The 27,592-nt window shown below is 42.3% G+C and overlaps 2 protein-coding genes across 3 annotated transcripts in view; both read left to right on the plus strand.

Moving 5' to 3' along the window:
- PXYLP1 (2-phosphoxylose phosphatase 1) overlaps positions 1 to 27,592 on the plus strand; it is a 336,729-nt gene that overhangs the window by 242,305 nt on the left and 66,832 nt on the right. The gene's annotated exons all lie outside the window — the stretch shown is intronic.
- The window catches only part of RASA2 (RAS p21 protein activator 2), a 126,025-nt gene continuing 110,165 nt past the window's right edge, over positions 11,733 to 27,592 (plus strand). For both annotated transcript variants that reach the window (XM_081827252.1, XM_081827257.1), the window contains exon 1: positions 11,733 to 11,907. In XM_081827252.1, the coding sequence (XP_081683378.1) occupies positions 11,775 to 11,907 (133 nt within the window). In that variant the 5' untranslated portion in view covers positions 11,733 to 11,774. The remainder of the gene's footprint in view (positions 11,908 to 27,592) is intronic.

The following is a 27,592-nucleotide window of genomic DNA, read 5'->3' on the forward strand; positions in this document are numbered from 1 at the left end:
TCAATATAAAATACATAAAATTAGGGGTGCCTGGGTGGCTCAGTTGGTTAAGTGTCTGCCTTCGGCTCAGGTCATGATCCCAGAGTCCTGGGATCGAGCCCCACATCGGGCTCCCTGCTCTGCGGGGGCCTGCTTCTCCCTCTCCCTCTGCCTGCCACTCCACCTGCTTGTGCTCTCTCTCTCCTCTTTCTGTTAAATAACTAAATAAAGTCTTTTAAAAAAGGAAAAAGAAAAAGAACTCAGAGATATGACACAGTGCCAAAGGGAGAATGCCACCAGGCCTGGTCCTAGCAGAAATGCCACCTAAAGTAACTGCCTTTAGATACCCCCACCACTTTGGTGGAGACCTGACCCCTTCCTCCAGTAGCAGCAAATGGCATGCAGGGCTAACAAGTGATAAGCAGTGTCCATCAGGTGATTTATGAATGAATAAGTTGGACTATAAGAGATGGTTTCATATTATCAGCACATAATGTGCAAAAGTCAAACTTGTAACAGCTAAGATCATGCTTTTGGCTTCACTGACAAATGGTACCTTCAACAAATAGGCATCTTCTTCTTTTTTTTTTTTCCTTTCACAAGAAGCCTGGAGGAATGCAGTTCAAAGCTGGTGCAGAGGCTCAAAGATTTCAGGGATAAGAATTCTCTTGGTCTTTTTGTCATAGTCACAAGACAACTGTTGCATTTCCGGGCATTGTATCCATTTTCAATGAAAAAGAAGGCAGAGAACCACAGGGAGAAGGTGTGGCAACAGGCTCATTTATCCTTCTACCAAGAAAAGCAAAAGTCTTGTGGAACACAAAGAGGACACCCTTTCATGTCTCCTTGGATCCCGTCACCAACCCTAGCTGCCAGGGTGGTCAGAAAGGCATAATGGGGGCAGCAAAGAAGGAGTTGGGGAGTATCCGTCGAGTTAACCATAATATAAAACTCTCTTGGGTGCCTGGGTGGCTCAGTTGGTTGGGCCGCTGCCTTCGGCTCAGGTCATGATCCTGGAGTCCCTGGATCGAGTCCCGCATCGGGCTCCCTGCACGGCGGGGAGTCTGCTTCTCCCTCTGACCCTCCCCCCTCTCATGTGCTCTCTGTCTCTCTCATTCTCTGTCTCGAATAGATGGGTGGAATCTTTAAAAAAAAAAAAAAATATATAAAACTCTCTTCCAGTTTCCAACCTGGCATCTTAGACTAGCTGGAGGCCCAACGGAAAGTGATAAGAACCAGAGCTAAGAATTGATTTTATGAAAGATTCTGAGCCCAAGCGGTGCTACTTTGGGGCCTAGCTGGGGAGATGGCCGTTCTTACCTGCTTTGCTGACACCAGAAGCGTTTTGTGAGATCTGAAGGACAATGTCCTTGGCTTGGGCCTTAACATTGCACAGCAGGCACCGTAAAGTGGCGAAAGGCCCTCAAGCTACTTCCTGGGTAGACACAGTGACAGAGGGAAGATAGAGCAGGAAAGGAAAACATAACAAACCCAGCAACCTCCACTCTACCCATGGTGAGTCTAACCCACCCCTTGGGCACTCTTGGAAATAAATACCTGGGGAGAAGTGGAATTACTTGGGCAAGTGGAAGGTGGAGGCAAGATCAAGAACTTTGAGTTAATGACGTTAATAGGACTTTATGTGTAGCCACAAGCTGATATGGCTGCCTGGAGATCAGATCGTAATAGCAAAAATGAAAACAACTTGTGACTTTGAAATCAAAGTTTTGTTGCTTCTACAATAACCCACAAAAAAATGAAGATGTTTTAGTCTAGCCCACTACTGGACAATAGTTCCTGACCCATGAACTTCTGCTCTCCTGGCTATCTCTGCCAAAAATGAGCTGTTTGTGACATACACAGCCCCAGCCCAGGGGGAGGATTGCAAACCCCAGGCCCTGCCTCCTTCCCTTTCTCCTTCCTCATCTGACTTCTGAGATGGTGCCTTTTCTCTGCACCTAAGTTTTCTGCAAAGCCCAGGCTCAGCCCAGTATGGTTATGTGGTCTACTCTGGTTTCCCTTGTGGCTTTTAGATTCAGAATTCTGAGCTCATTTATTAGCACCTTCTCTGAATAGGCCATCTCATTCATTTGCTCATTCATTCATTCATCATTCATCAAACATTCAGTAAGTGCCTTCTGTGTTCCGTGTTTTATGTGCTCTACAGAGCCGAAGACAAATAAAATATTGTCCAGTCTCTGAGAATCTTAGACTCTCTAGGCACCTCATAAAAGTAGAATCATATGGTATTTATCATTTTGTGACTGGCTTATTTCACATAGTGTAATACCCTCAAGGTTCAGCCATGGTGTACCGTGTGTCAGGATTGCCTTTTGGGGGGGTGGGGCGCCTGGACGGCTCAGTTAAGTGTCCAACTCTTGATTTTGGCTCAGGTCCTGATCTCAGGGTCATGAGATTGAGCCCTGCATTGGGCTTCATGCTCAGCAGGGAGACAGCTTGAGATACTCTCTCTCTCCTTATCCCCCTGCCCCTCCCCCTACTCATGCGCTCTGTCTCTCAAATAAATAAATAAATAAAATCTTTAAAAAAAAAAAAGAATTAGGGGCGCCTGGGTGGCTCAGTCGTTAAGCATCTGCCTTCGGCTCAGGTCATGATCCCAGGGTCCTGGGATTGAGCCCCGCATCGGGCTCCCTGCTCGGCGGGAAGCCTGCTTCTCCCTCTCCCACTCTCCCTGCTTGTGTTCCCTCTCTCGCTGTGTCTCTCTCTGTCAAATAAATAAATAAAATCTTAAAAAAAAAATTAAAAAAAATAAAAAATAAAAATTAAAAAATTAAAAAAAAAGAATTACCTTCCTTTTTAAGGCTGAATAATATTCCATTATATGTATATACCACATTTTGCTTATCCATTCATCTGTAATAGACACTTGGATTTCTTCCACATTTTGACTATTGTGAATAATGCTACTATGACCATGGGTGTACAAATCTCTTCAAGACCCTGCTTTCAGTTCTTTTGGGGTACATATCTAGAAGCGGAATTGCTGGATCATAGAGTAATTCTATGTTTGATTTTTTTAAAACCCATAAGAACTTCTTTTTTATAGACAAAATAAACTGTAATGGTTTAAGTCATTTTCTGACAGTTTTTCTGTTACTTGCAGCCCAAAGCCTCCTAACTGGTTTGATGGGGTATAGGGTGGAGAGGGAACCTTAGACAAAGGGAGAAGTTGGAGTACTGCAGATCTGCAGAGAACCACCTGGCATATTTAGGGAACCACAAAGAGCTCAGCACATCAGCACATAAAGTGAAGGAATGTATCCATTGCATCTGTTGTTGAAATGACAGAATGCATCCCAGCTAGTTTAAGCAGGAAAGAAATGCATTAAAGGTACTGAGTAAGTTAGAATCTCTTGGAGGCTCAAAGACTCAAGTTGGAACATTTTTCATCCAAGAACAACACCCAAGTTGCACATCTGGTCAAAACACACAGGCACCGCGGTTTACACAGGATATGGTGGCCCGGACCTTTACCTCTACTGCCTGAGGTCTTTCTGCTGTGCCTTGCCATCTTCACCAGCCAATGTCTTTTTCTTCTTCCTTTTTCTCTCCTCTGAATTTAAGTCTCTCGTGGCTGTAAATCCCTGGGGGAAACTGTGTCACATGCATGCATCCCAGTTTCCAGAGAGACTTTGACCTTGAGAAAGCTGGACACACACACACACACACACACACACACACACAAGACACATTGTTCTGAGGCTTGTTCAAATTCAGTAGGAAAGAGCACTGTGGTTGATTGGCAGCATGTGCCATGGGGATGGAAAAGGGAGATCTGGGAGCTTGTCATGGACTGAATGTCTGTGCCTCCCACCCCCAGTTCTTTTGTTGAAGCCCTCACACCCAATCGTGGCTATACGTGGAGACAGGGCCTTAAAGGAAATAATTAAGGTTAAATGAGATCATAAGAATGGGGCCCTGATCATTATAGTGTCCTTATAAGAAGAAATACCAGAGAGTTCATCTCTCTCTCCACATGAACACATCAAAGAAAGGCCATGTGAGGACATAGGGAGAAGAACCATCTGAAAGCCAGGAAAAGAGCTCTTACCAGAAACTGAATCGGCCAGAACCTTGATCTCGGACTTGTAGCCTCTAGAACTGTGAGAAAATCTGTGTCTGTTGTTTAAGCCACCCAGCCTGTGGTATTTTGTTATGGCAGGTCAAGCTGCCCACAGAATCATAGCACATGTCTCATGTGGTCCCCATCAATGCCAGAAAACTTCTATTCTGCAACTTCTTCATTAAAGGTTTTTTAGGTAAGAAAATGCTGATTTGCATTCTTGAAAGACAACTCTGGTGGCAAAGTGGGGAGTGCTGGGGAGAGGAATAGACAGGAAGTAGACAGCCCACTTAGGTGTGTCTCAGTAACTCAAGGGAAAGAGGATGAGAAGCTGAGAGTGGCAGTGGAGACGGGGAGGAAGATCAATTTGAAAGACATTCAATGCACAGAATCTACAGGATTTAGTTATTGAACATGAAAGACAAGGAAGAAGAGGAAAGAGTAATGACTGGCCAGTTGTTGGCTCGGACAGGTAGCACGAGTGACGGTACAACCCATCCAGGTGAAATGTGGAAGGAGGAGCAGATGTGAGGAGGAAAATAAGTTCACCTGGCTGGCTCAGCTGGTTAAGCGTCTGCCTTCAGCTCAGGTCATGATCCCAGGGTCCTGGGATTGAGTCCCACATCGGGCTCCCTGCTCGTTAATGATATGGGAACACAGTGACTTTACAGGGGACAAATCTGACAGATTTGTCCATGCTAACCAAGGGATCAAAGTTAATATCTCCAGTAATGGAATAGGATGTACTGAGAAGAACCTGAGCTTTGCTTATGTAGTTATTCCTGCCCAAAATGCAGGATACAAATTGAGGGACATTCTGCAATATAACTGGCCTGCACTGCTCAAAAATATCAAGTTTGTGAAAGACAAGGAAAAACTGAAGAAGGGTCCCAGATTAAAGGAAAATAAATGCACACAACCACTGAATGCAATAAAGATCATTACTGGGACAATTGGTGAAATTCGAATAAAGGATATAGATGAGCTAACATATTGTATCAGTGTTAATTTCCTAAGCTTGATAACTGCGCTAGTTCTTGTAAAGAACTCTTGTTTTGGGGAAATACACACTGAAGTATTTAGGGGTAGAGGGGCCATGTATTCTCTATGGCGGGGGGGATGGCAGAGCAAAAGAGCAAATATTTTTAAATGTTAACATTTGGAGACTTGGGAAAAGGGTATATATAGCCTAAAATTGTATTTAAAGAAAAATACATTTTTAGGGACACCTGAGTGGCTCACTTAAGTGTCTGCCTTTGGCTCAGGTCATGATCCCAGTGTCCTGGTATCGAGTCCGACGTCAGGCTCCTTGCTCAGCGGGAAGCCTGCTTCTCCCTCTCCCTGCCTGCTGTTCCCTCTGCTTGTGCTCTTTCTCTCTCTCTAACAAATAAATAAATAAAATCTTAAAAAAAAAGAATACATTTTTGGGCTTGACGAATTAGATGTAGGTACTTGTGGTTATTGGGATTCAGTGTATTTTTTTATTGAATAGGGTTAGCATTCCTCCTCCATTCCTAGAGAGTGAGCGCTTGGCCAATTTACCTCTTTCACCTTCAGGCCATCTAACCTTCACTCTCCCTCCCTGGTGCCTTTGTAGGCCTCACCTGCCCACCCCACCTCCCCGGGAGGCATACACTAGGCAGGCCATCACTCTGCTTTCCCCAGGAACAGCCCATCATTCAGCTTCTGAGGCTTCATGAGCCCTGGGGATGAGAGTCCCCTGGACCTAGGGCCTTCCTGGAGGGAGCATCCTTCCCTTGCTGCCTGCAGTTATGATGCCCTTCTGTTCCACTCTCGGGGTTCCAACCTCATCAACTTATCATCCCTTGTGCCTCATGGTCCTAGACTATCCTCCCTTCAGGAAGTCAGAGAGGGTCTCTGGACCACTCCCTTCCAAGAGCTGAAGGCCTTCCCGAGCCAGTCCCCTTTAAGGCCCATTTCTTTCTCATGCAGCCTTAGCCTCTCCCTTCTTACTTCCCTGGTGTGACAGCACAGTACTGTAGATGCCTCCTCACGCCCTAATATGAGAGATCAGACCCCCCTGCAGCATCTGCAAGAGTCTGGGACGCCCGTTCTGTGGGCTAGTTTTACCATCTCCCCACTCTGGCCTATCACATGAAGAGGGTAGAAAAGTCTTCTGGAAAAGGTTGTTACTGTGCTATCAGACTGCATCATTTAGAATCCCCGATATCCTATTTCCCAGCTGGCTCACCTGCAGAGGTCTTTCAACCTTTCTGAGCTTAGAGACATTATCGATAAAATAGGAAAAACAACAACAAAAACACCCATAAACAACAATATCAAGCCACATGAAGAGCCTGGCACATGGCACCTAAAGTTCCTGTGTTTTGTTGGCTGGGGGGCGGGGGGGAGACACTTTTCAGAGAAGTTCCCCTTGGGTATGCCTTGTTGCGTCTCTCTTTTTATTGATGTTTCCCCACCCTGAGCTTTGCTTCAAGAAGGGACTTTGGACCCGCTCTGTAGCCAGCTCCTTGCTAGTTCCACCCAATTTCCTTTCTTCTTCCTCAGAGTTTAGAAGAACACAAAAGCATCATCTACCCAAACACCACCCCACTGTGCTCCCATGGCCCTGGGGAGGGGGCTGAAAGGTGACATCAGTATCCAACTTGCCATGAGTACAGCCAGGTGGGTATTAGCCCCAGCCTCCTTCGCTGACCACCGTGTGCCAGCCAGGGGAGAGAGAGAGAGTTCTTGGCCTCGGGAGACCATAGCTATGTCTTCAGGGCATGAAAAGCAGCTGTGCCATGACCTCAGGTCTTCTGTCTTGGTTCTCACCAACTGGGTGGAGCATGTCTCCAGGGTCCACGGTGAAATACAAATCTGCCCAGACAAATACAGACATTTCTCAAGTGCAGAGTAGCCCATGAAACAAGTACACGATTGCCTGACTTTTGCAATATTCTTCTCAGACCTATTGATTCATGAGTCTAAATTGACAAGACAAGTGCAAGGGACGTGAAATGGATATGCCATCAAGTTCAAAAGGATGGAGGCTGAGAGTCTGAAGTCAGACTGGCCTAAAGGCATAGACTGTCCCATGTTCCAAAATTCAGGCCTTTAGTATCCTCCTCCAGGAGCTGAGCAAATGTGAAAATATTTTTAATGCAAGAGCTGGAGGCTTTAGGATAAAGACTTGTCCATGTTTTTGGACACATCCTTGTTATAGCCCTGTATGGTCTTTTTTTTTTTAAGATTTTATTTATTTATTTGACAGAGAGAGACACAGCAAGAGAGGGAACACAAGCAGAGGGAGTGGGAGAGGGAGAAGCAGGCTTCCTGCCGAGCAGGGAGCCCAATGCAGGACTCGATCCCAGGACCCCGGGATCATGACCTGAGCCGAAGGCAGATGCTTAACGACTGAGGCACCCAGGCACCCCTAGCCCTGTTCGGTCTTAAGGTAAAATGTTAAAGGTACACTTTGAATATTTTGCAAAATACCCTGAATATCTAACTTCTCGCCTCACCTTCCTCTACTCCAACTTTATCCAAAAAAGAAAAGTGCAAATTGGATTTAGAGGCTGCTTGTACAATGCAGCTGCATGCAGAAAGCTTAATATACAAGCAGTACTCTAACAACAGGAATGAGGAAATCAAGTCATCAATGACCAAAAGAACTTGCTTTCCTACCTGTCCACCAGAAACAGTTATGTCTCATGAGTGTACAGACCTATGAAAATGATCTACATTTAAATATTTAAAAGTAAACATATTTCTCTTCCCTGACTCACCAGAAAGAAGGCAATTAGTAACTCAGGATCAGGAGATACCCCTCACATTGCCATGTTATAGGTTGGAGGGTGCTGATTCAAAACGATGCTGTGTAACTGACAGGTTCTGAAATTAGTTTCTCGCTGCAGGACATACTCTTCTTAAGAGGCAATGCAGTTTCCCTACCTCAGCCACCATGAAGCAAGCCAGCTTATGGGTGAAAATAACAATGGGTTAAAAGCTGGTGAAGAAATAGGAAAAGACATAATAGTGAATGGTTGCTCATCAGAATGGAGGGGGTAGAGATAGGAGTGATGGCCTTTAAACACATTCATTAATAATTTGGGGAAGGAAGTGAAGTGCAAGTTTGTGTATGATGCAATATTGTTCCAGTTGCAAAACATCATGAAGAAATGAGAGGAACTCTAGATGAATTTAAAACACAGTGTAAGGGCAATAAAGGGAGGGAGATGGGACAGACTTCTTGTAATTGTACTGTGAGTAAATTTCATTGGTCTTTACGAAACTTTATTTCCCAAATATTTTGCATTAAGGAAACACTAATTCTGCTAAAGATTTCTGCAGAGCATGCCAGTATCAGTAAAGGAATATTAACATCCTTAAATGTTTATTCAGAATTAGAATAATTAGGAATGATTTCTGATGGAGGAAAAATGGAGTTTCTGGGTCTTAGTGAAACAGTATGATAATTCTGAAACCTGCAACAGGAAGTCAGAGGCAAAAAAAAAAAGTGGAGTGTCACTTCATGTAAAATTGCCTTCATACCTTTATTAACAACTTAGGAACAGAGTTATGGACTTGGGGTTAAGCTAGTGAAAAAGAAGGGAAATGAGTAGAATCTGGTATGGCTATTGATATTTTATTTTAGTTTTTGGATATTGATATTTTATTTTACTTTTTTAAGATTTTATTTATTTGACAGAGAGGGAGGGAGAGAGAGTACAAGCAGGGGGAGTGGCAGGCAGAGGGAGAAGCAGACTCCCTGTTGAGCAAGGAGCCCCACGAGGGACTCCATCCCAGAACCTTGGGATCATGACCTGAGCTGAAGGCGGATGCCTAACCAACTGAGCCACCTAGGCGTCCCTTGGATATTGATATTTTAGAGAAAGGAACAAACCTTTAAACACCAGCTTTTAATTTCAAATTACAGGCTCCTACTAAAGTTTCCCATTCCTATTTTAATCATCTGGACAGGTATGATAATGAGTAATAGATAGAAAATAGATAGAAAATTCCTTTTCAAAAGAGGAAAGCTTCAAGTCTGCAGAGTGGAGAAAGTAAGTGGACTAATATGATTCAATCCATTCATTCAACAGTTATTTATTGAGGGAGTTAGAAACGAATCTAGGAGAAGAGATAAACAATTATACAGATACATAATGCCATGCAGAAAATGATCAATGCCATGAAAAGGTACAAATAAGAACCTTCGTCTGTGACAGAAAGAGACACATGGATGAGGCAACATTTGGAAGGGCAGGAGGAAAGTCACTCCTAGAGGTCTGGTGGGAAAAGTGGCTCCGTGTGGCTGGAGCTACAAGGAGTTAGGTAGCCTGGGCCCAGTCTCAACCCTGAGCACTTGCCTGAGAAATCTGAACTTTATTTCCTGGTTGTTTATAGCATTCTTTGTGACCTGTAGTGTCACTTGCTTGCTGGGTGAAGGGAATGAATGAAGCCATTGATGTTTTTTTGAGTAGACCAAGTGGCAAACTCGAATTTTTGCTTTAGGAAGATTAATTTAAGTGGTATGTGTAGGAGGAATGAGAGAGATGAGACATCTATTGTAAGAGTTCCAGTCAAGAGCATGAGATAACATTTACTGTGCTAATCCTACTATGTGCCCAGGATTCTACTAGATGCTTCACACACATACTCTCAATAATTTTTTCATCCTAATAGTAAAACTTGGAAGAAGGAAGAAGAAGTATAGCATTCACATTTTATTGTTAAGAAATGGGTTCAGAAAGGTTGAGGAATGGGTTGCCTGGGTGGCTCAGTCGTTAAGCATCTGCCTTCGGCTCAGGTCATGATCCCAGGGTCCTGGGATCGAGCCCCACATCAGGCTCCCTGCTCAGCGGGAAGCCTGCTTCTCCCTCTCCCACTCCCCCTGCTTGTGTTCCCTCTCTTGCTGTGTCTCTCTCTGTCAAATAAATAAATAAAATCTTAAAAAAAAAAAAAAGAAAGGTTGAGGAATTTGCTCAATGCCACACTAGGCTCCAACGTAAGTCCGTCTGCCTCATAAGCTCATGCCTTTTTAAAAACAAAAAACAGAGGCGCCTGGGTGGCTCGGTCGTTGGGCGTCTGCCTTTGGCTCAGGGCATAATCCCAGGGTTTTGGAATCGAGTCCCCCAGCAGCATGGGGCTCCCTGCTGAGCAGGAAGCCTGCTTCTCCCTCTCCCGCTCCCCTTGCTTGTGTGTTCCCTCTCTTGCTGTGTCTCTCTCTGTCAAATAAATAAATAAAATCTTAAAAAAAAAAAAAAAAAAGAGTCAAAGTCTCTAGCCCAGGTAACAGACCATGGCTGTGAACTCAGATTTGCAAAGAAAGATAGGGAGTTCAGTTTGGGACTTCTTGTTGACATGACAGCAAAACATCCAAATAAGAGGAGGTAGGTTCACTTTCTCCAACAAGTGTAAAAGTCACGCAGCGGTCCCCCAGAGCACACATGGGAACAGCAGTGTCACTCCTCAGCGACAGACACAGACTAAGGCCTTTCTTCCTGGCTGTCCAGTCTTTGCACAAGTGACTTCTCCTCCTTGGCACATTCGTGCCTCCCCCCGCTGACCTTCAGTTCACTCCCAGGAAGGCCTTCCCTGATTCTCCAGTTTCCTCATCTTAGGGCTTTTCTCTAGTGCCTCTGTCCTTTTCTGTGTCTCTCCCAGACTGAGCGGCTGGAGGAGGGCTGGGGCTCTCTGAGGCTATCATTAAGTCTCACCCTCAAAAAGTATTTGTTGACAGACTGAATAATTCCTATTGTTGCCCTGGAAAACAACTACCCTGCCCTATTAAGTCACAGTTTCTTTCCTCTTAGGGCAGTGCAGCTAACAACCTCAAGACCAGGAAATCATCTTCCTCATCTCATACCAGGGTATTATTCATGCAGTTTACTCACTGTAAAGAGTTCCCTTGAAATAAAGCTAACAACTAGTCAAAGATTTACGAATGTCCTAGTGTCAATCAACTTTTTAGCAAGCCCACTGAGGGGGCGGGAGGGGATGGGACCCGATCCTTCTTTGCTCTTTGTTTCCAAAATACACAAGGGGTGGTAAGAGCTTCACAATTTTTCCGTGGGAGGATCTCCCGTGCTGCTCTCATTGGGGGCTATGATCCTTTTTTTGAACCAGCTTTTGCAGAGCAGTGTTCTTACTTAAAAGTGAAAATTTGTGTGTGTGGTGGTGTGGCTTGCGGGTAGGGAGCATGCGGATGTTATTGGGGGAATCTCTAATACACCTCTTGGCTCTTTTTGAATAAGGTAGTTTTGAGGTCCTCTCAACTGTCAAATTCCATTCTGTTTTCTTTCCACAGGGAGTTCCCTTGAGCGTTAGAAGCTGTGAAAGTCGGCTTGTGGTGGGGAGCCTAATTCCCAGAAGGATTTGGGGATCTCGAGAAGGCTGGGGTTTTCCCTCGTGGGGTTTCAGGGCTGCTCAGAGCCACGACTTGGCGCCGCACTTGGCTAGCGCCTGGGCTTTTATGGGGCAAAGAGCAGGAAAGCCAGGACTTGGGTTCGCGCCTGGGCGGCCCGGGTTCGGGGCGGCTAAGGGTGGGGTGGGGTGGGGGCGGGGGGCGGACGGCGACTGCAGGGACCCGGGTGGGGCGGGGGCGGCACAGGGGCGGGGCCGGGCGAGCCAGGCTGCGGCCCGGGGGCGGGGCCAGGCGCGCCGCTCTCCCCAGCCTAGGCCGCCGCTGGGCTCCGCCTCGCCGGCTACGCAGGCGGCGGGGCTGCGGCACGGGCCGGGCGGCACCATGGCGGCGGCGGCGCCTGCTGCTGCGGCGGCTTCTTCCGAGGCGCCGGTGGCGTCTGCGACGGCTGAGCCCGGGGCCGGGGACGAGGACAGTCGAGAGGTCCGAGTGCTGCAGAGCCTGCGGGGCAAGATCTGTAAGCGTGGGCCGGGTTGGGGGACCCACCCGGCGGCCGACGGGGGCCGCCGCGGGGCTGAGGGGGCGGCGGGCGCGCGGTGGTGGTGGCGCCGAGCCGTGCTGGGATCGCGGGGCGGAGAGGGGACCTGGGCAGACGGGGCCCGGGGCCCGTGCCGGGGCCGGGCGAGGCGCGCGGGGAGGGCCGGCACGGGTGAGACTGGAAGGGGGGTGTGTTGGGGGAGGCGTCGCCTCGACGGGGCGGCGTGGGCTGGGGCTGCCCTTGTCCGGAGAGAGTGGAGAGCCGGGAATTTGCGTGGAGGGGGGCGCCCGGAGCAGCGCCTGCCTGAGGGGCTCGGCTTTGGGGCGCGGCCTGGACGTGGGGACGCCCCAGCCGGGGGCGGGGGCCGGGGGCGTGAGCCGGGGGCGTGAGGAGTTCCGGCCGCCCTGGGACGCAGGCCTCCGGGCGGTGCGGGCGCCGGGGAGCGGCCCCGAGGTGGGAGCCGAGCGGTAATTACGGGAGGCGCGGCCCGAGGAGGAGGAGGAGGGCGGGGAAGTGGGGCTGGCCCGAGGGGAGGGGGCTGCCTGCTTCCTGGGCTCACGAGCCTGTTCGAGGTTGAAAAAGGCGCCCTGAGCTGGAGGAAACAGGCCGCCCTGGGACTCTGGTGATCGCCGCTCGGGGTGTTCGCGAGTGAGCGCGCCGGGAGGGGCTCGGGGACCGACACCTGTACTTGCCCCACCTCGCTGCGGCGGGGACTTGGATCGAGAGACAGTGTGACTGACAGGGACTTAAGACAGGATGTAGTGGCTTCCTGTGAGCAGGTCTCAAAACACAGTCATCCAGCCCGCCCTTAACCCACTTAATTCCTTTCCTTCTCATGCATTTAATTGTTACTTTTGTGAGCGAGCCATATTAGTTGACTTAATACAAAATTTTTGCTCAGAAGCTCTGAGCGTTACAGTAGACCATTTGAATTCAGTCATTTGGACATTTGTTTTTAAAAAGTGACTCTGGGCGTCAGAGTTACAATTTTTTCACAGTAGTTTATTCAGAGGAAACGCCTTTTTTTTTTTTTTTTTTTGCTATTTGTAAGATATATCAATAAAACGTATTTTTGCTTTTGTAAAAAATCATCCTTATTTTCTTTATTCATTATTCTCAGAATGGAAATGTGCTTCATCTTTCAGGTAAATAACCCTTAGTAAGAGGAGTATTTTTTACTTTGTAAGAAGAAAATCTAATTGCAATAAAATGGCTAACAATGATCTTTGTTGCACAGGATGTAAAATTTTTCTCTTCCTGAATAGTGATATTATTAATTGAGCTTGGATTCTCCCCCTTTCCTCTTTTCAAGTTGCTCCCCTCTTCAAGTACTGAGATTTTATTAAATCTCAGAGGCAGACATGTTAAATTTTCTCATCTTTTTGTTCCCAGAAGTAGTCCTAGGCAACTTAAGATCGTGAGTACAGTTCTCAAAACCTGGAAAATGATATCAGAGAAATAGATCTTGTCTATATCTAAGTTCCCAGTATTAAAATTACTTTCTGGGGCGCCTGGGGGGCCTCAGTCGGTTGAGCGTCTGCCTTTGGCTTGGGTCATGATCCCAGTGTCCTTGAATCGAGCCCCACGTCGGGCTCCCTCCTCAGCGGGAAGCCTGCTTCTCCCTCTCCCCCTGCTTGTGTTCCTGCCCTCGCTCTCTTTCTCTGTCAAATAAATAAAATCTTAAAAAAAATAGAATAAAATAAAATTACTTTCTAGGGTATAAAATCTTTTCAAATTTCAGATTAAGTCTTATATTTAATATTTACATATATCTAATTTAACATTTGGGAAAGCTATAAATGGGCCAGAGTTCCCCACCTTGGTCTAATTTTCCAAATTTTACCACTTTTACATTTTAGTGTCATTTGATGCTAGGCACTGTTCAGTGGAGCCTCACTGATTTATAGAGCTGCAGGTTATACCATGGAACTACACACACACATCTTGGAATTGAGAGTTAGGGTTAGGCTGTTTCCAGAAGGACTTAGCTGCCCTGCACCTTCACCTGCTCCATAGCAAAGATATCACAAAAAGAGATATCACTGTGAGTGAAACTCATACCTACAAAATACAAAAACACAACTTTGTTTCTGTGCCTTAGAACAACCCCACTACCCAGATTTGGAGATTGATCGTCCAGTTGCTGGGAATGATATTACCACTTTAACCATAGTTGGGGTATCGTATTTGTTATTTCAGTCAGTTTCTTGCTTTTGGAATTGCTCGGCTTATAGTTCAGGTCACTTATCTGCTTTTTAGAAAAAATGTCCTAGGATACTTATATATGAAGCTTCTCTGCACCTCCCTGTCCATTTCTCTGCCCTTCTTTTTAGCTGGTATGATCCAGAGTTGGTTGACCTTCAGAACCCTGTGAAGAGATGCTGTTTTCTGTTTCCCTGAAACTGACATGTGGGTTTTTACAGGGTGGGGGCTGGAGGGCTGGAGGAGTCATTAGCAGGTGCTGAAGTCACAGAAATGGGATGGTGGTGATTCTGACAATGAAGATACTAAGCAGCTTGAGGGTGTGGGTAACCATGTCAGCTTTCCTTTTCATCATACTGGGAGACCTCAGAGGAAAGCCTGATAGTACCCACTAGACTGGATATGTGCTGGCAGATTTCAGACTGCTGTTTCAGTGTCTAATCTGGAGAGTTAGAGCTCCATAGGGCTCAAAGTGAGCCTCAAAGGAGTATCTTTTTTCCTAGACCTGGATAGGACCCTTCAACTCCAAATGCTACCAGCAAAAAGTGAGGATAGATTAGATTTACATATCTTTAAAGTTCTAGAGATAATAGTCTACAGCCTTCTTTAGGGATTTCATTCCAGTGTTTGTTAATTTTTCTCATATCCTTTACAAGGTGAAATAACCAGATTGACAGATTGGAAACCCATTTTGTGGTCAGTTTCAATCAATTAACATTAGCAAATCCAGTGTTGCTGATAATATTTTGTCTTCTATCCTGATCCTCAATTCCCTGAGGTCGTTTTAGTGCCCTAGGAAACCATGGCCACAAATATCTTCCCTAATATTCAAGAGCCAGGCATGGTTATTGAAGTCCTAGAGTTGTCATGTGAACCCTTGATAAAGGAAATTAAGATACTACAGACTCCATCCTTTGGTGTGAACTGCCATGCAGTGAGTGGCAGGTATGCTTAGTACCTGAAGCACTTTTGCATTGCCCCCCCCCCACACCCATACACAAGCTAAAGAGAGGGGTTGGAGCTTTCTTCTTTGTACTTTCCAAGCTTCATGCTGTTATTTTATGTCTTTTTGGTTACCGCTTTTTGTTAAGTTTGCTCTCATCTAATTAAATCAGCTTGTAATCAGAATGTAAGAATGTTGCTGAAAGAGTCCATGCCACCTTGTTCCTGGGTTTACCTGCTCAGGGGAGACCAGAATCTGAGGCTTGGTCTCCTCAGATTGGTAAGGGAGCCAAAACTGAGGATTTGTGTGAATATTGAGATGTGCAGTACAGTGTGAGATCTGTGGGATCATGATGTGTCCCAGAACTCACTTGGTCTCCTTGGTATCTCTAGACCGAATGATGTAGGGCTCTTTGGCAAAGTAGAATCTGTGGGGACTGGTGAAGTGCTTGAGTTTAGAGGTTTGGTCAGGTTAGTGACCTGGATTTGAATCTTCTCTTAATTTTTTGTACCTCTGTATTCTTTTTTTTTTTTAAATATTTTATTTATTTATTTTAGAGAGAGAGTGCCCATGTGCAGAAACCAAGAGTCGGATGCTTAACTGAGCCACCCAGGCGTCCCTGTGCCTCTGTATTCCTGTGTGTATAATGGTATAATAAAAGTACTTATCTCACAGGATTGATTTGAGAATTAAATAAATCTCCTTCTCCAGTCATTTCTCCCCTTCCCCCCCAAGAGCTCCATCAGACATGGACCATCTTTTGGGAAGGAATAAATAGGAGATAAAAATTAATCTTTATCTGATGTTCTTGTCAACACCGGCATTTTCTGGTGTACAAAGCTGATTAAAATCAGAAGGACTGTGTTCTGTTTCATACATTATTAGTTATTATTCATTTGATTTTACGCAGCTCACTTACCTTTTGAGCTTATCTTACCCATCTTTAAAATGGGAATGATGCTTCATCACTAGCCATTTTGTACATGTTGTTCCCTCTGCCTGGAAGTGTCTTTCTCCTTTCCTCCACCCCATACTTACATCAGGGAACTCCTACACATCCTTCAAAAGTCTGCTGCATGTGATCTCCTGACCAAAGCCTTCTTTGGGGCAGGGCACCACCACCCCCATCCCTGGAGAGAAGGTGTTAGGCCCTTGTACTGCTGGGGAGTTGTAATTCCTTGTCCTTATTCTAGCACATTTTAGAGAAAGTGTTTATTTTCCCCATTAGACTGCAAGCTCTTCCAGGGTAGAATTCTTTTTTTTTTTTTTCCTTTTAACTATCCCATTGTCAGCATAATGCCTGGGACATAATAGCCCTTTAGAAAATGCCCTACTTCTCCCTATGTTATCCTGAGGAGGATTTGAAATACTAGATGTGAAACTGTTTTGTAAATTTTACAGATAAACTGGAAGATGATAGTATTGTTGAAAGAAAACTACATGGGTCTGTGACAGGAAGTTCATCCCTTTCAAAATCACAGTGCCAATTGAGCTTATGTTTGAACTTATGCCAAAGTTGCCTCATTAGGAAAAGGATTAAATTTTTTGAATGCTGTGAGTGCTTATTATTAGGAGATTTGAATATTGTTACCTGACTGTACTCCATGAATATTGTTACTAATTGGTCCGGAGCCTGGAAAAGAAAAATCTCATAATCATACTTGATACAGTAAATTTTTTTTTTTTTAAGATTTTATTTATTTATTTCAGAGAGAGAGAATGAGAGAGAGCACATGAGAGGGGGGAGGGGCAGAGGGAGAAGCAGACTCCCTGCCGAGCAGGGAGCCCGATGCGGGACTCGATCCTGGGACTCCAGGATCATGACCTGAGCTGAAGGCAGTCGCTTAACCAACTGAGCCACCCAGGCGCCCACAGTAAATGTTTTTATTTGTCATGGAAGGTTTGAATTTTTTGGTAGTAAGGTATAAATCAAGACATTTTATTGATCACGCAATAGAATTGAGAGGGAGAGATTAAAAGTTTATTCATGCTAAGGATTTATTATTATCAGATATTTGAAATTATATGAGTTATTTAATAAATTAATAGAGGGAAGATTGCTAAAAGGTTTGTTCATACTAAGAATTCATTATTGTTAAAAATTTGAAATGAGATGATGAGTTATTTAGGATGGAGGAAGAATTCATCTTTCAGATGGATAGAAATGAGAGAAAAGAGTTCTTTGTAAAAGTTCGCAGAGCAGTCTGCTAATCATTTGCTCTGAGGAAGACAGGAGGTAAACCTCAATGAGTTCATAGAGTTGTTGTTTTGGTTTTTTTTAACTTAGAATTCTTTGAATAGCTACTAAGAGACTGGAACTAATGTAGCTGAAATAAAACTATCGTTTTATCCTTTAATCTTAGATGCCAATCCTATTTCCTTTTTAATATGCTTTATGAAATTATTTGACAATAATATCAGATTACATGTTTTATTTACTAATAAAGTTCTCCTCTTTTAAGAGCTGCTAACAGTTTTGTTGTATAATCCTTAAGGTAAATTAAGACACTTCATGTATATTAAGAAATTTTTATGGCTTCTCTTTGGTTTTGTATGTTATTTCAGTCATCAAAAATCAGTAGCTAAAATAATATGCTTGATAACATTATACCAATGTACATGTAAACATCAGTGAACAATAATTGACAAATTTGTTATTGTGGACTTGATGCTAGGAATATCATTAATGACAGAATGACTTTAGGCAAATTCTTTACCTTTGCAGACTCCCTATTTTTTCACTTGTAAAATGAGAGGTTAGGATGTGGTCTTTAACATCCCTTCTAGCATTAAGTGTTAGTTGCTTTTTAAATTGAACCATTTGCTTTAAGACATTACATCAGATGCTTTTATTTTAAAGCCTAAATTTTTTTTCCTATGCCTATTTTGTATAAGATGCACTGCTTGAAATATTTTTCCAAGATTTATTAAAGAAGGTTGTTTGAATCTTAAAAAAAATTTTCCTGTGACTATTAATTAATTTATTCAACAGAACATAATATCTGAGTGTCTGCTAGGGCATTAGCTCCTTGGACTGTGAATTGAGCCTAGGCTGTGAATGGGATGAAAAAGCTCTTACTAGTAACCGACCCAGCCACTCAGGTGTCCCTTTTTAAGAACCTTTTACAGTGGTTAGGATTAGTGATGAAACTGTGCTTATGACCTAGATGGAGATTGAGCCTGCTTGTTTACCTATTTGTGTCATGCTGTAACTCAGCTGTTTTAGTTCTGACTGCCTATCAATGTCACCTGTGAATTTAAAAAAATTCTGCTGCCCAGGCTGTACTCCAGACCTACTGAATCAGAATTTCTGGGGTAATACTTGGACATCTCTGGGTTTGAAACATTCCATAGGGAGTGATAATGGACACTTAGGATGGAGAACCTCTGCTTTTGCCAGTTGAACAGACGAGCCACAAACTACCCAAGTGTTAGCATCCTGCTGTGTATGACCATTTATTTTTCTATTTTTATTTATTTATTTATTTACTTATTCATTCATTCATTCATGAGAGAGACAGAGTGTGCATGAGCATTGTGGGGGGAAGGGTGGGGGTAGAGAGAGAGGGAGAGAGAGAACCTTAAGCAGGCTCCACGCCGGGCTCAATCTCAACAACCCTGAGATCATGACCTGGGCTGAAATCAAGAGTCAGACGCTTAACCGACTGAGCCACCCAGGAGCCACTGTGTGTGACCATTGTAGGAAGTGTGGTGTGATCACAGGGAGGTTTTAATTTATTTGATTTTTTTTTTTTAAGATTTATTTATTTGTTTGATTAGGTAATACAAATACCTGGTACAAAACTGAAAAGGTACAAAAGAGTATACATTTAAAAGTAAGTTTTCTTATTTCTTTTGCCTCTAGCCATTCCCTCTCCACAAGCAAGCACTACCAGTTTCTTGTGTATGCTTTACAGAGGTTATTTAAGCATTTACAAACATAAATGTATGAGTATTAATTTCGCTTTCTCACCAACATACAAACTATAGCAAAATATATACATTGTTTGCATCTTGTTTTTTTTACACTTAGCAATAATAGCATGAAGATCTGTGGTTCCATATGTATAGGGAGCTGCCTCTTTTTTTTTTTTTTTTTAACAGTTGCTTAATATTGCATCATCTGGATATACCACAGTTTATTTAACCAGTCCCCTATTGATGGACATATAGGTTGTTTGCAGTTTTTGCTATTACAAACTACTGCAATAAATAACCTTGTTGTTATGTCATTTTTGATATGAGCGCATGTGTCTATCTGTAGGATAAATTCCTAGATGTTAAATTGATGAATTGGTATGTGCATTTTTATTTTGGAAAGACAGTGAGTGCCAAATTGCTTTCCACAGAAACTATAGCAATTTTTGCTCCCACTAGCAATGATTGAATGCCTGTTTCTTTGCTCACATAGTGTATATTTTAAAACTTCTTAATCTTTACTGGTCTGATGGAAAGGAACATCTGATTTGTAGTTTTAATTTGCACTTCTTCTAAATGAGTTGAGGATCTCTTCATATTTTTTTTTTTTTAAAGATTTTATTTATTTATTTGAGAGAGAGAGAGAGCATGAGAGGGGGGAGGGTCAGAGGGAGAAGCAGACTCCCTGCTGAGCAGGGAGCCCGATGCGGGACTCGATCCTGGAACTCCAGGATCATGACCTGAGCTGAAGGCAGTCGCTTAACCAACTGAGCCACGCAGGCGCCCGGGATCTCTTCATATTTTTAAGAGCCATTTTTATTTCCAGTTTTTGGTGAACTTGTTTGTTTGTCCTTTTTTCCTATTGGATTATCAGTCTTCTTACTGATTTGTGGGAATGCTTTATGCAGTAAGGAAGCTAGCTATTTTTTTAGTGGAAAGATGTTTAAAAATTTAGATGCTTTGGCTGATGCCTGCATTTATTCTTGAGAAGTTGATTGTGAGATCCAGTGAGGACAGTCAGTTTGTTGGTTTCGTCATATATATATTTTTACAGATAATTATATAATTATAATTTCTGATATATAATTTATATATATCTTATATAATATATAATTTATATATAATTATATAATTTCTGATGTTAGAAGAGAGATGGAAAAAGAACTTTTTGAGGAAAGATAAGTGAGGATTTATAAACAGGAGTTAAGAGACAAATAGATTGTAAGAGGATATTTACAGTAAATCCTATTGACAAAAAGAAAACACTTGTATAACACTTATTCTGTGTCAGGTATTGTTTTAAAGCCCTTTAGGCATATTAAATTATTTATTTGAGAGAGAGAGTAAGAGTGAGAGAGAGAGCGAGCGAGCACAAGCTGGGGAGAGAGGGAGAAGGTGAGGGAGAAGCAGACACCCCGCTGAGCAGGGAACCTGACGTGGGGCTGGGATCATGACCTGAGCTGAAGGCAGATGCTTAACCAACTGAGCCACCCAGGTGCACCAGCACATTAAATAATTTAATACTCATGGTAACCCTATAACATTTATTATCCACATTTTACAGGTGAAATTGAGGTACAGAATAGCTAAACTAAGTAATTTGACGAAGATCAGATAGCTAGTGAGCAGTGGAGCTGTCATTCAAACTGGGCCAACTGGCTCTAGAATCCATCCTGTTGCTCCTAACCTATATGTCATACTACCTCTGTACTTGTTAGTGTCCAGAATATATAAAAACTTCATACAGATTTTAAAAAGGAAAAGGGCATTAGAAAAATAAGATAGGAGTAGACATTTCACAGAAAGATAAAAAAGGCCAGTAAACATAAGAAAATACTGGTAAGATTTAATAAAAATTAATCAGAGGAATGAAATTTTTTTTTTTTTAAGATTTTATTTATTTTTTAGAGAGCGAGCGAGAGAGAAACAGCATGAGAGGGAGGGGAGAGGGTCAGAGGGAGAAGCAGGCTCCCCGCTGAGCCGGGAGCCCGATGTGGGACTCGATCCCAGGACCCTGGGATCATGACCTGAGCCGAAGGCAGACGCTTAACCATCTGAGCCACCCAGGCGCCCAGGAATGAAAATTTTTGAAAGCTATCCATTTGTGAAAAAAGAAGAGCTTGTTAATTTCAGTATTTGGTGGGGATTTAGGGAAATAGGTAACTTTTCTCTCTCTTGTTGTGAACTTAAATGGGTAAGGCAATGTTGGAGTGCATTTTGGCAAGATCTGTTAAAAATCTAAATGTATATTCCCTGTGCATTTCTACCCTACAGAAACACTTGGACATTTGCAAAAGAGGCATATATAAAGGTGTTGAATGTTGCCTTATTGGTGAAAGAAACAGACAACTTAAGTGTGCATTGTAGGACAAATGGCTAAATAATATGTTAATATAAATATTCCATAGCAGCTAACAAGGATGATGTGTGTCCAGAGTATGAAAGGAAAGAACTTAAAGACATATTGTTGAGTTAAAGGAGCAAGTTGTTAGAATGGTATGTGTTTTGTCTTTTCTACGTATATGTGGGAAGACGCACAGAAAGAGGTTTGAAAGGAGCCTGAGTGGTGGACAAAGTGAATTAGCCTTGTTTATAATGGTTTAATTTTCTATAGAGTATGTATGTATTAGCTGTGTTATGAAATATGACTTTATATAAAAAGATTTGATACAATTTTAGTCCAAGCTCTCTTGCTCTACTGTTGAAGACTATTGTATCTACAAAAGTAAGGGTAGCCAAATGTTAGGCTTGGTAACATTTTAAATGACCCTGAAAGTAAAGTCAACTTTTCTGTCAAGTTTTTTGGTAACCTTTTATTTTTATAGAATTTCAACAAAAATTTGTAGGAGCAATATAGTGAAATCCCATATACTTTGCCTGTTTTTACCAATTGTGTTAAAAAAGTTGACTTTTTAAAAAATTCAGTGTTTTGTTTCAGAAGAATGAGGTAAAAAGAATAATTTTGGGGGCGCCTGGGTGGCTCAGTTGTTAAGCGTCTGCCTTCGGCTCGGGTCATGATCCTGGGGTCCTGGGATCGAGCCCCGCATCGGGCTCCCTGCTCCGTGGGAAGCCTGCTTCTCCCTCTCCCATTCCCCCTGCTTGTATTCCCTCTCTCGCTGTGTCTCTCTCTGTCAAATAAATAAAAAAAAAAATTAAAAAAAAAAAAGAATAATTTTGATCCTTTAAAATCTTACATTTGTGTGAGTGGTGCAGAACCTCTTAGTTTTGAATTTGAACAGTTTTATATAAAATTTTCTTATTGATAGGGGAACGTGAACTAAATTTTTTGAATATATTCTTTTCCAGGTACTATGTTACTATATTTTGCAAATTATTTCATTTAATCCAAATTCCTGAAAAGGATTGTATGCGAACAAAAAGGTTTTTTTGCTCAGGGTTTAAAAAGGCAGAGCCAGGTTTTATAAGGTCTGTAAGTTACCGAAGTCGTTGTCTGTTTGTCTACCAATTTGCCTGTCAGATGGTATATTTGAAAGAACTGATGAGTATATTTCTGTTGTCAAGAAGTTGATAATTGGGCGCCTGGGTGGCTCAGTCATTAAGCGTCTGCCTTCTGCTCAGGTCATGATCCCAGGGTCCTGGGATCGAGTCCCACATCGGGCTCCCTCCTCGGGGGGAAGCCTGCTTCTCCCTCTCCCCCTCCCGCTGCTTGTGTTCCTGCTCTCGCTATCTCTCTCTCTGTCAAATAAATAAATAAAATCTTTAAAAAAAAAAAAAAAGTTGATAATTATCCCTAAATTGGTTATGGTCAAATGTAATGGATATTCAGTAACATTAGAATGTTGGGATGCTATAAAAATTTATCTTTAATACTATTTAGGGGATTTACAAAAAATGTTACTCTTCTGTTTGCCTGACTATGCTCATGTGCTTTTGTTTGTGCTTGTAAATGGTTCTCCTAGAACACATAACACGCATATACTTGTACATGCACATTTGTAGGTACAACTTATTTATATCTGGGTGCTACTTTTTTTTTTTTTTTTTTAAGGGCTAGATCATAATGAGTCCCATTTTGCATTTGGGCCCCCAGGATGCTATTATCAGAAATAGCTACCATGTCCCATATGTGTCCTATCCATGTAGCCCTCAGTTTTGCCACCATCTGGCTTTTCATTTGCTTGCCATACTGGGTTCTGTTGGTCAGCTTAGGAGACTTGCTAAGCTTCATGTAGCTGTAGGAACCTTTGGCCTATCCTAGGAGAGATTCCTACCATATGTGCTTCAAAGTTTGGTTTGCTACTTGAGAAAGGGGCTGTAGGGAGCTTAGGAATCAGCACACATTCAAAAGTGAAACCTGAAGTGGGCAAGACAAACCACAGGAAGATCCTGCCCGCAACTTGGTGACGTATCTGTATAACCCATGTACGCTTCCTGGCAATACCTTGCGAAACTTGCCTTTTTATGTACAGTAGTTTCCTAACTTCTTGTTCTGGACTAAACTTCAGTGAGAGGTGATTAATATGATAGCAATATAGATAACTGTATGATTTACGATAATTATCATGCATATGACTTGTGTAAAGCAAGAGGCTCCTAATTATATTCTGTAGACTTTTCCACTGAGGAGTTGCGTCTTATCTACTAGGACATTTTTGAGGAGCTGCCCTGGAGTTTATGCTTTAACCTTGATTTTATGCTTTCTCAAGAATTGTACTTACAGGGGCGCCTGGGTGGCTCAGTCGGTTGAGCGTCCAATTCTTGATTTCGGCTCAGGTCATGATCTCAGGGTCATGGGATCCAGCCCTGCATTGGGCTCCGTGCTCAACAGGGAGTCGTCTTGGGATTCTCTCCCTCTTCCCTTCCACCCCACCTCTCTCTCTGTCTCTAAAATAAATAAAATAAATCTTAAAAAAAAAAATTGTACTTACATATTGTTGATGTTTTATAGCCCCACAAAATAAGTTCTTTGCTCACTTCATCTAGGGTAACCCTCTAAACTCTGCAGGATTCCTGGAGCCCTTTGCCCACTGAAGTGCTTGTTTAGTGGTATTACCTTGCTTTTAGGCATGTTGATGATTACACGGTGCTTTATTTTTACGATGAATTGGAGTTCAGTGCTAATGAAACTATTATTCCTGATTTCTTTAACCTTCCAGGTTCCATGTTAATATTATAGTGCCTATTGTTAAGCAGAACCAGATTTCTATTAGGGATTATGCAGTGTGTTGATTTTTTACGATTTATCAGTTGAATGAGATTATAGAATCTCAGGTTATATATTTTAAAGATAATTTATCATTTACTAGGAGTGCGAAAAACTGCTGACAATCTAGTTATCTGATCATGTTAATTTATGTATTGAAAAGCCCTACCCTACTGAGTAGGAGATATTCCAGCAGTCAGTCACCATTGCCTATTGGTATCATTTCTCATCCTGTGCCTGAATAATATCACAAATGTCTAACTTTCCAGTGGTGCTTTCAAGGTGGCAGCTAAGGAGGGAAATAGCAACTTCATAACCTTTTTCTTCTCAGCAGTTTTTAGGCACCTCCCCCACTTTCGTTACCATACACCTAGGGCAATCTAACATACTTTGAAGAGGGTGAATAGGAGACTCCTGGGAAGGTCAGGTGTGATTATGGCAGTTCTTCTCATGTAAGATTTCTTTATCCTGTACAAAGTATTAGATATATAGAAATCAAATGAATTCTAAATTGTAATGTAGCATGTTGAAAGCATAGTTTTCTGCAACTTTTCTGGTAATCACCTAACCTCTCTGAGCCTCAGTTTCCTCTTCTATAAGTTGGGAATGATGATCTTTCTCATCTTTCAAAGGGGTTGTGAAAAGATTGGATGACTTAGTGTACTGCCTGGCACATGGTACTGTTAAGTATGGGCTGTAACATAAGCAGTAAAGTATATTTTCATAGTTTTGTTGATGAACAATTTATTTATGTGCACCTTTTATTGGAGAAATAAAAATTGAACTTTATAAGAAAATTTGAAAGACCTTACGACATGTTAACATATAGGATTGTGTTATTACGCATAATTAAATAGCATAACACATTTTAATTTTGTACTAAACTTGTCAACAGTGAGGCTGTATATATTTTTAAGTGTATATTTGATTCATTCTTCTTCACTGTGTTTTTGTTGTGAATATAAATGATAGTTTGCATATTTTTTTCATTTCCCCATCTCAAGTTCTAATCCTCCGTTCAGCTTGCTGTTCCCATCATTAGAACATCATATCCTGAGTCACTCAGGCCCAATTCTGTCTCTGTAGTATTTCTTCAGTTTTCTTTTCCTCCCATTGCTCTCTCAGTACCTTAGTTTAGGCCCTATAACTGTCAGAGTAGTTTTCCTGAAGCATAGATCCAACCACACAGAAACTTTTAGTGACCCTCGTTGCCTACTGAAGAAAGTTAAAACTTTTTAGCTTGGCATTTCAGGTTTGCTTGATTCCACCCTTTCTTTACAGTCTTATCTCTTCTTTTTTTCTTTTTTTTTAAGATTTTATTTATTTATTTGAGAGAGAGAGACAGAGAGAGAGCACATGAGAGGGGGGAGGGTTGGGAGGGTCAGAGGGAGAAGCAGACTCCCTGCCGAGCAGGGAGCCCGATGCGGGACTCGATGCGGGACTCGATCCAGGGACTCCAGGATCATGACCTGAGCCGAAGGCAGTCGCTTAACCAACTGAGCCACCCAGGCGCCCAGTCTTATCTCTTTTTATTCCCCTTTCATCTCCCTTTATGCTTTAGCCAGTTTGTACTATTCACTGCATCCTTGGAGGTGCTCCTCTTATTCCCACCTTCAGAACTTGTTTGCATTGTGCCTTACTCCTGGAATGTTATCCCTCTACCCCCAATTTCTATATTTTGGGAAAAATCACTCGGAGGAAGTTATTATGAAGATCGTGAAGTAATGTATATGCAGGCCCTTAAAAAACATCTGCCATATATAACGTATATATTAATTTATTCAGTAAACGGTAACTATCATCATGATTCAGCTTTCCTCTCACCCCAAATAATCTTTATTTTAGGATCATCTCCTTCAGGACCCTGGTTTGTAATTTTTCTTAGGGGTTAATCCCACTGGGATCTGTGTTGGTTCTTAACTTTGTATCCTTTGAAATATACTTGAGCTTCAGGGTACCTTAGGATAATTTCAGAAAGGAATAGCTGTCTATTCCTCTCAGTACTGCCGTATTCAGAAAGACATTAAAAGTGAAAAGGAAAGACTAGGCTTTGGAATTTGATTTCTGTCAAATCACCTTACTAGCCATGTAACTGAATTTTTTTTGTTTTTGTTGTTTTAATTTATAAAAGGAAACAGTAATGCTTCTCAAGGTCATTGTACACATTAATTAAGATATTTGAGAAAATATTTAGCACTGTCTTGACTACTTGATAAATATTTGTCTTCTTTTCTCACTTATCCGAGTATTGTCCTCCTCTGGGACACACACAAACACACATACAAACCTACAAGTATAAATGCATGCACACACCACCCCCCAGCATACACATAAGCACATATGTGCAAATTTACATACATGTCTAGAAGCATATACACCAGAATCTCTACCCCCTAGCCTGTTATTTGGAATTCTAGTCCTATGTAAAATTTGTATGGTAGGATCTGCATACTATCTGGTGACCTTTGCATAGCACCATTGATCTTGTACACACAGAGTTGGCCATCTTTTTATTTTTGTTAATCCAAGTTATCTTATCAGTTTTGATTCCCAGTGGTGTTTATCTTCTTGGTTTAAATTGTTTACTTTTTGCCAATGACTGAAAGCACTGTTTTCACTAAAATATTTACTTGTCTCCCTTTTCCTTCAGGTATTTGTGCAGAAGTTACCTTCTCAGTGGAACCTTCTGGCCCGCATCTCCCCCCCCCCCATTTATGTGATGATTCATTCCTGCCTAACACTTGATTACTGATACATCATCTTATTTATTCTCTGTCCATTTGTGTTCGCTCAATGAGAACACAGTTTTGTCTATTTTTCTCACAGTTCTATCTCTAGCATCTTAGTGTAGGTACTCCGTAAATATTTGAATGTGTGAATTTTGGGATTGGTTTGTTTTCGCTGTGATATCTCTGTGTTAACACTGTAAAGATTCTTATATTTAGTCCTTTTGATAACTGTATGTAGGAGACTTTTTTAACCTTTGGTGCAGTTGACATAGATCAACTTATATCAACTGGAAAAAAGATACATGCAATTTTATAATTTGTGATGTGATATTAGAACTTCCTTCTTGTCCATGCTAAAATTCTACACATACACACACACTCATACTTAACTCAGTAGATATTTCATTATCTATTATAAGCTAAGCATGGTGCTAAGAATTGGTGCCTTCCCTTAAGAAGTTTGTAATTCATTGGAGAAATGTATAGCAGTCTCCTTTGCTGGTTCCTTCTCATCTCTACTAACTCAAAATGGCTGGAGAGCTTTAAGACTGTCTTTAAATCTCTTTTCTTTCTTGTCCATATTTACTCTCCCTTTGATCTTATATAATCTTGTGGTTCTATAAATATTATGTACTTGCTGATGATTCTCAAATTTTACTCCAGCCAATACTTCTTTGTCCTCTTGACATCTGCACTTGGATGTGTAAT

Source organism: Leptonychotes weddellii, chromosome 1 (assembly GCF_054177405.1).
Source record: "Leptonychotes weddellii isolate Sample4059 chromosome 1, ASM5417740v2, whole genome shotgun sequence".
Classification (NCBI taxonomy): domain Eukaryota; kingdom Metazoa; phylum Chordata; class Mammalia; order Carnivora; family Phocidae; genus Leptonychotes; species Leptonychotes weddellii.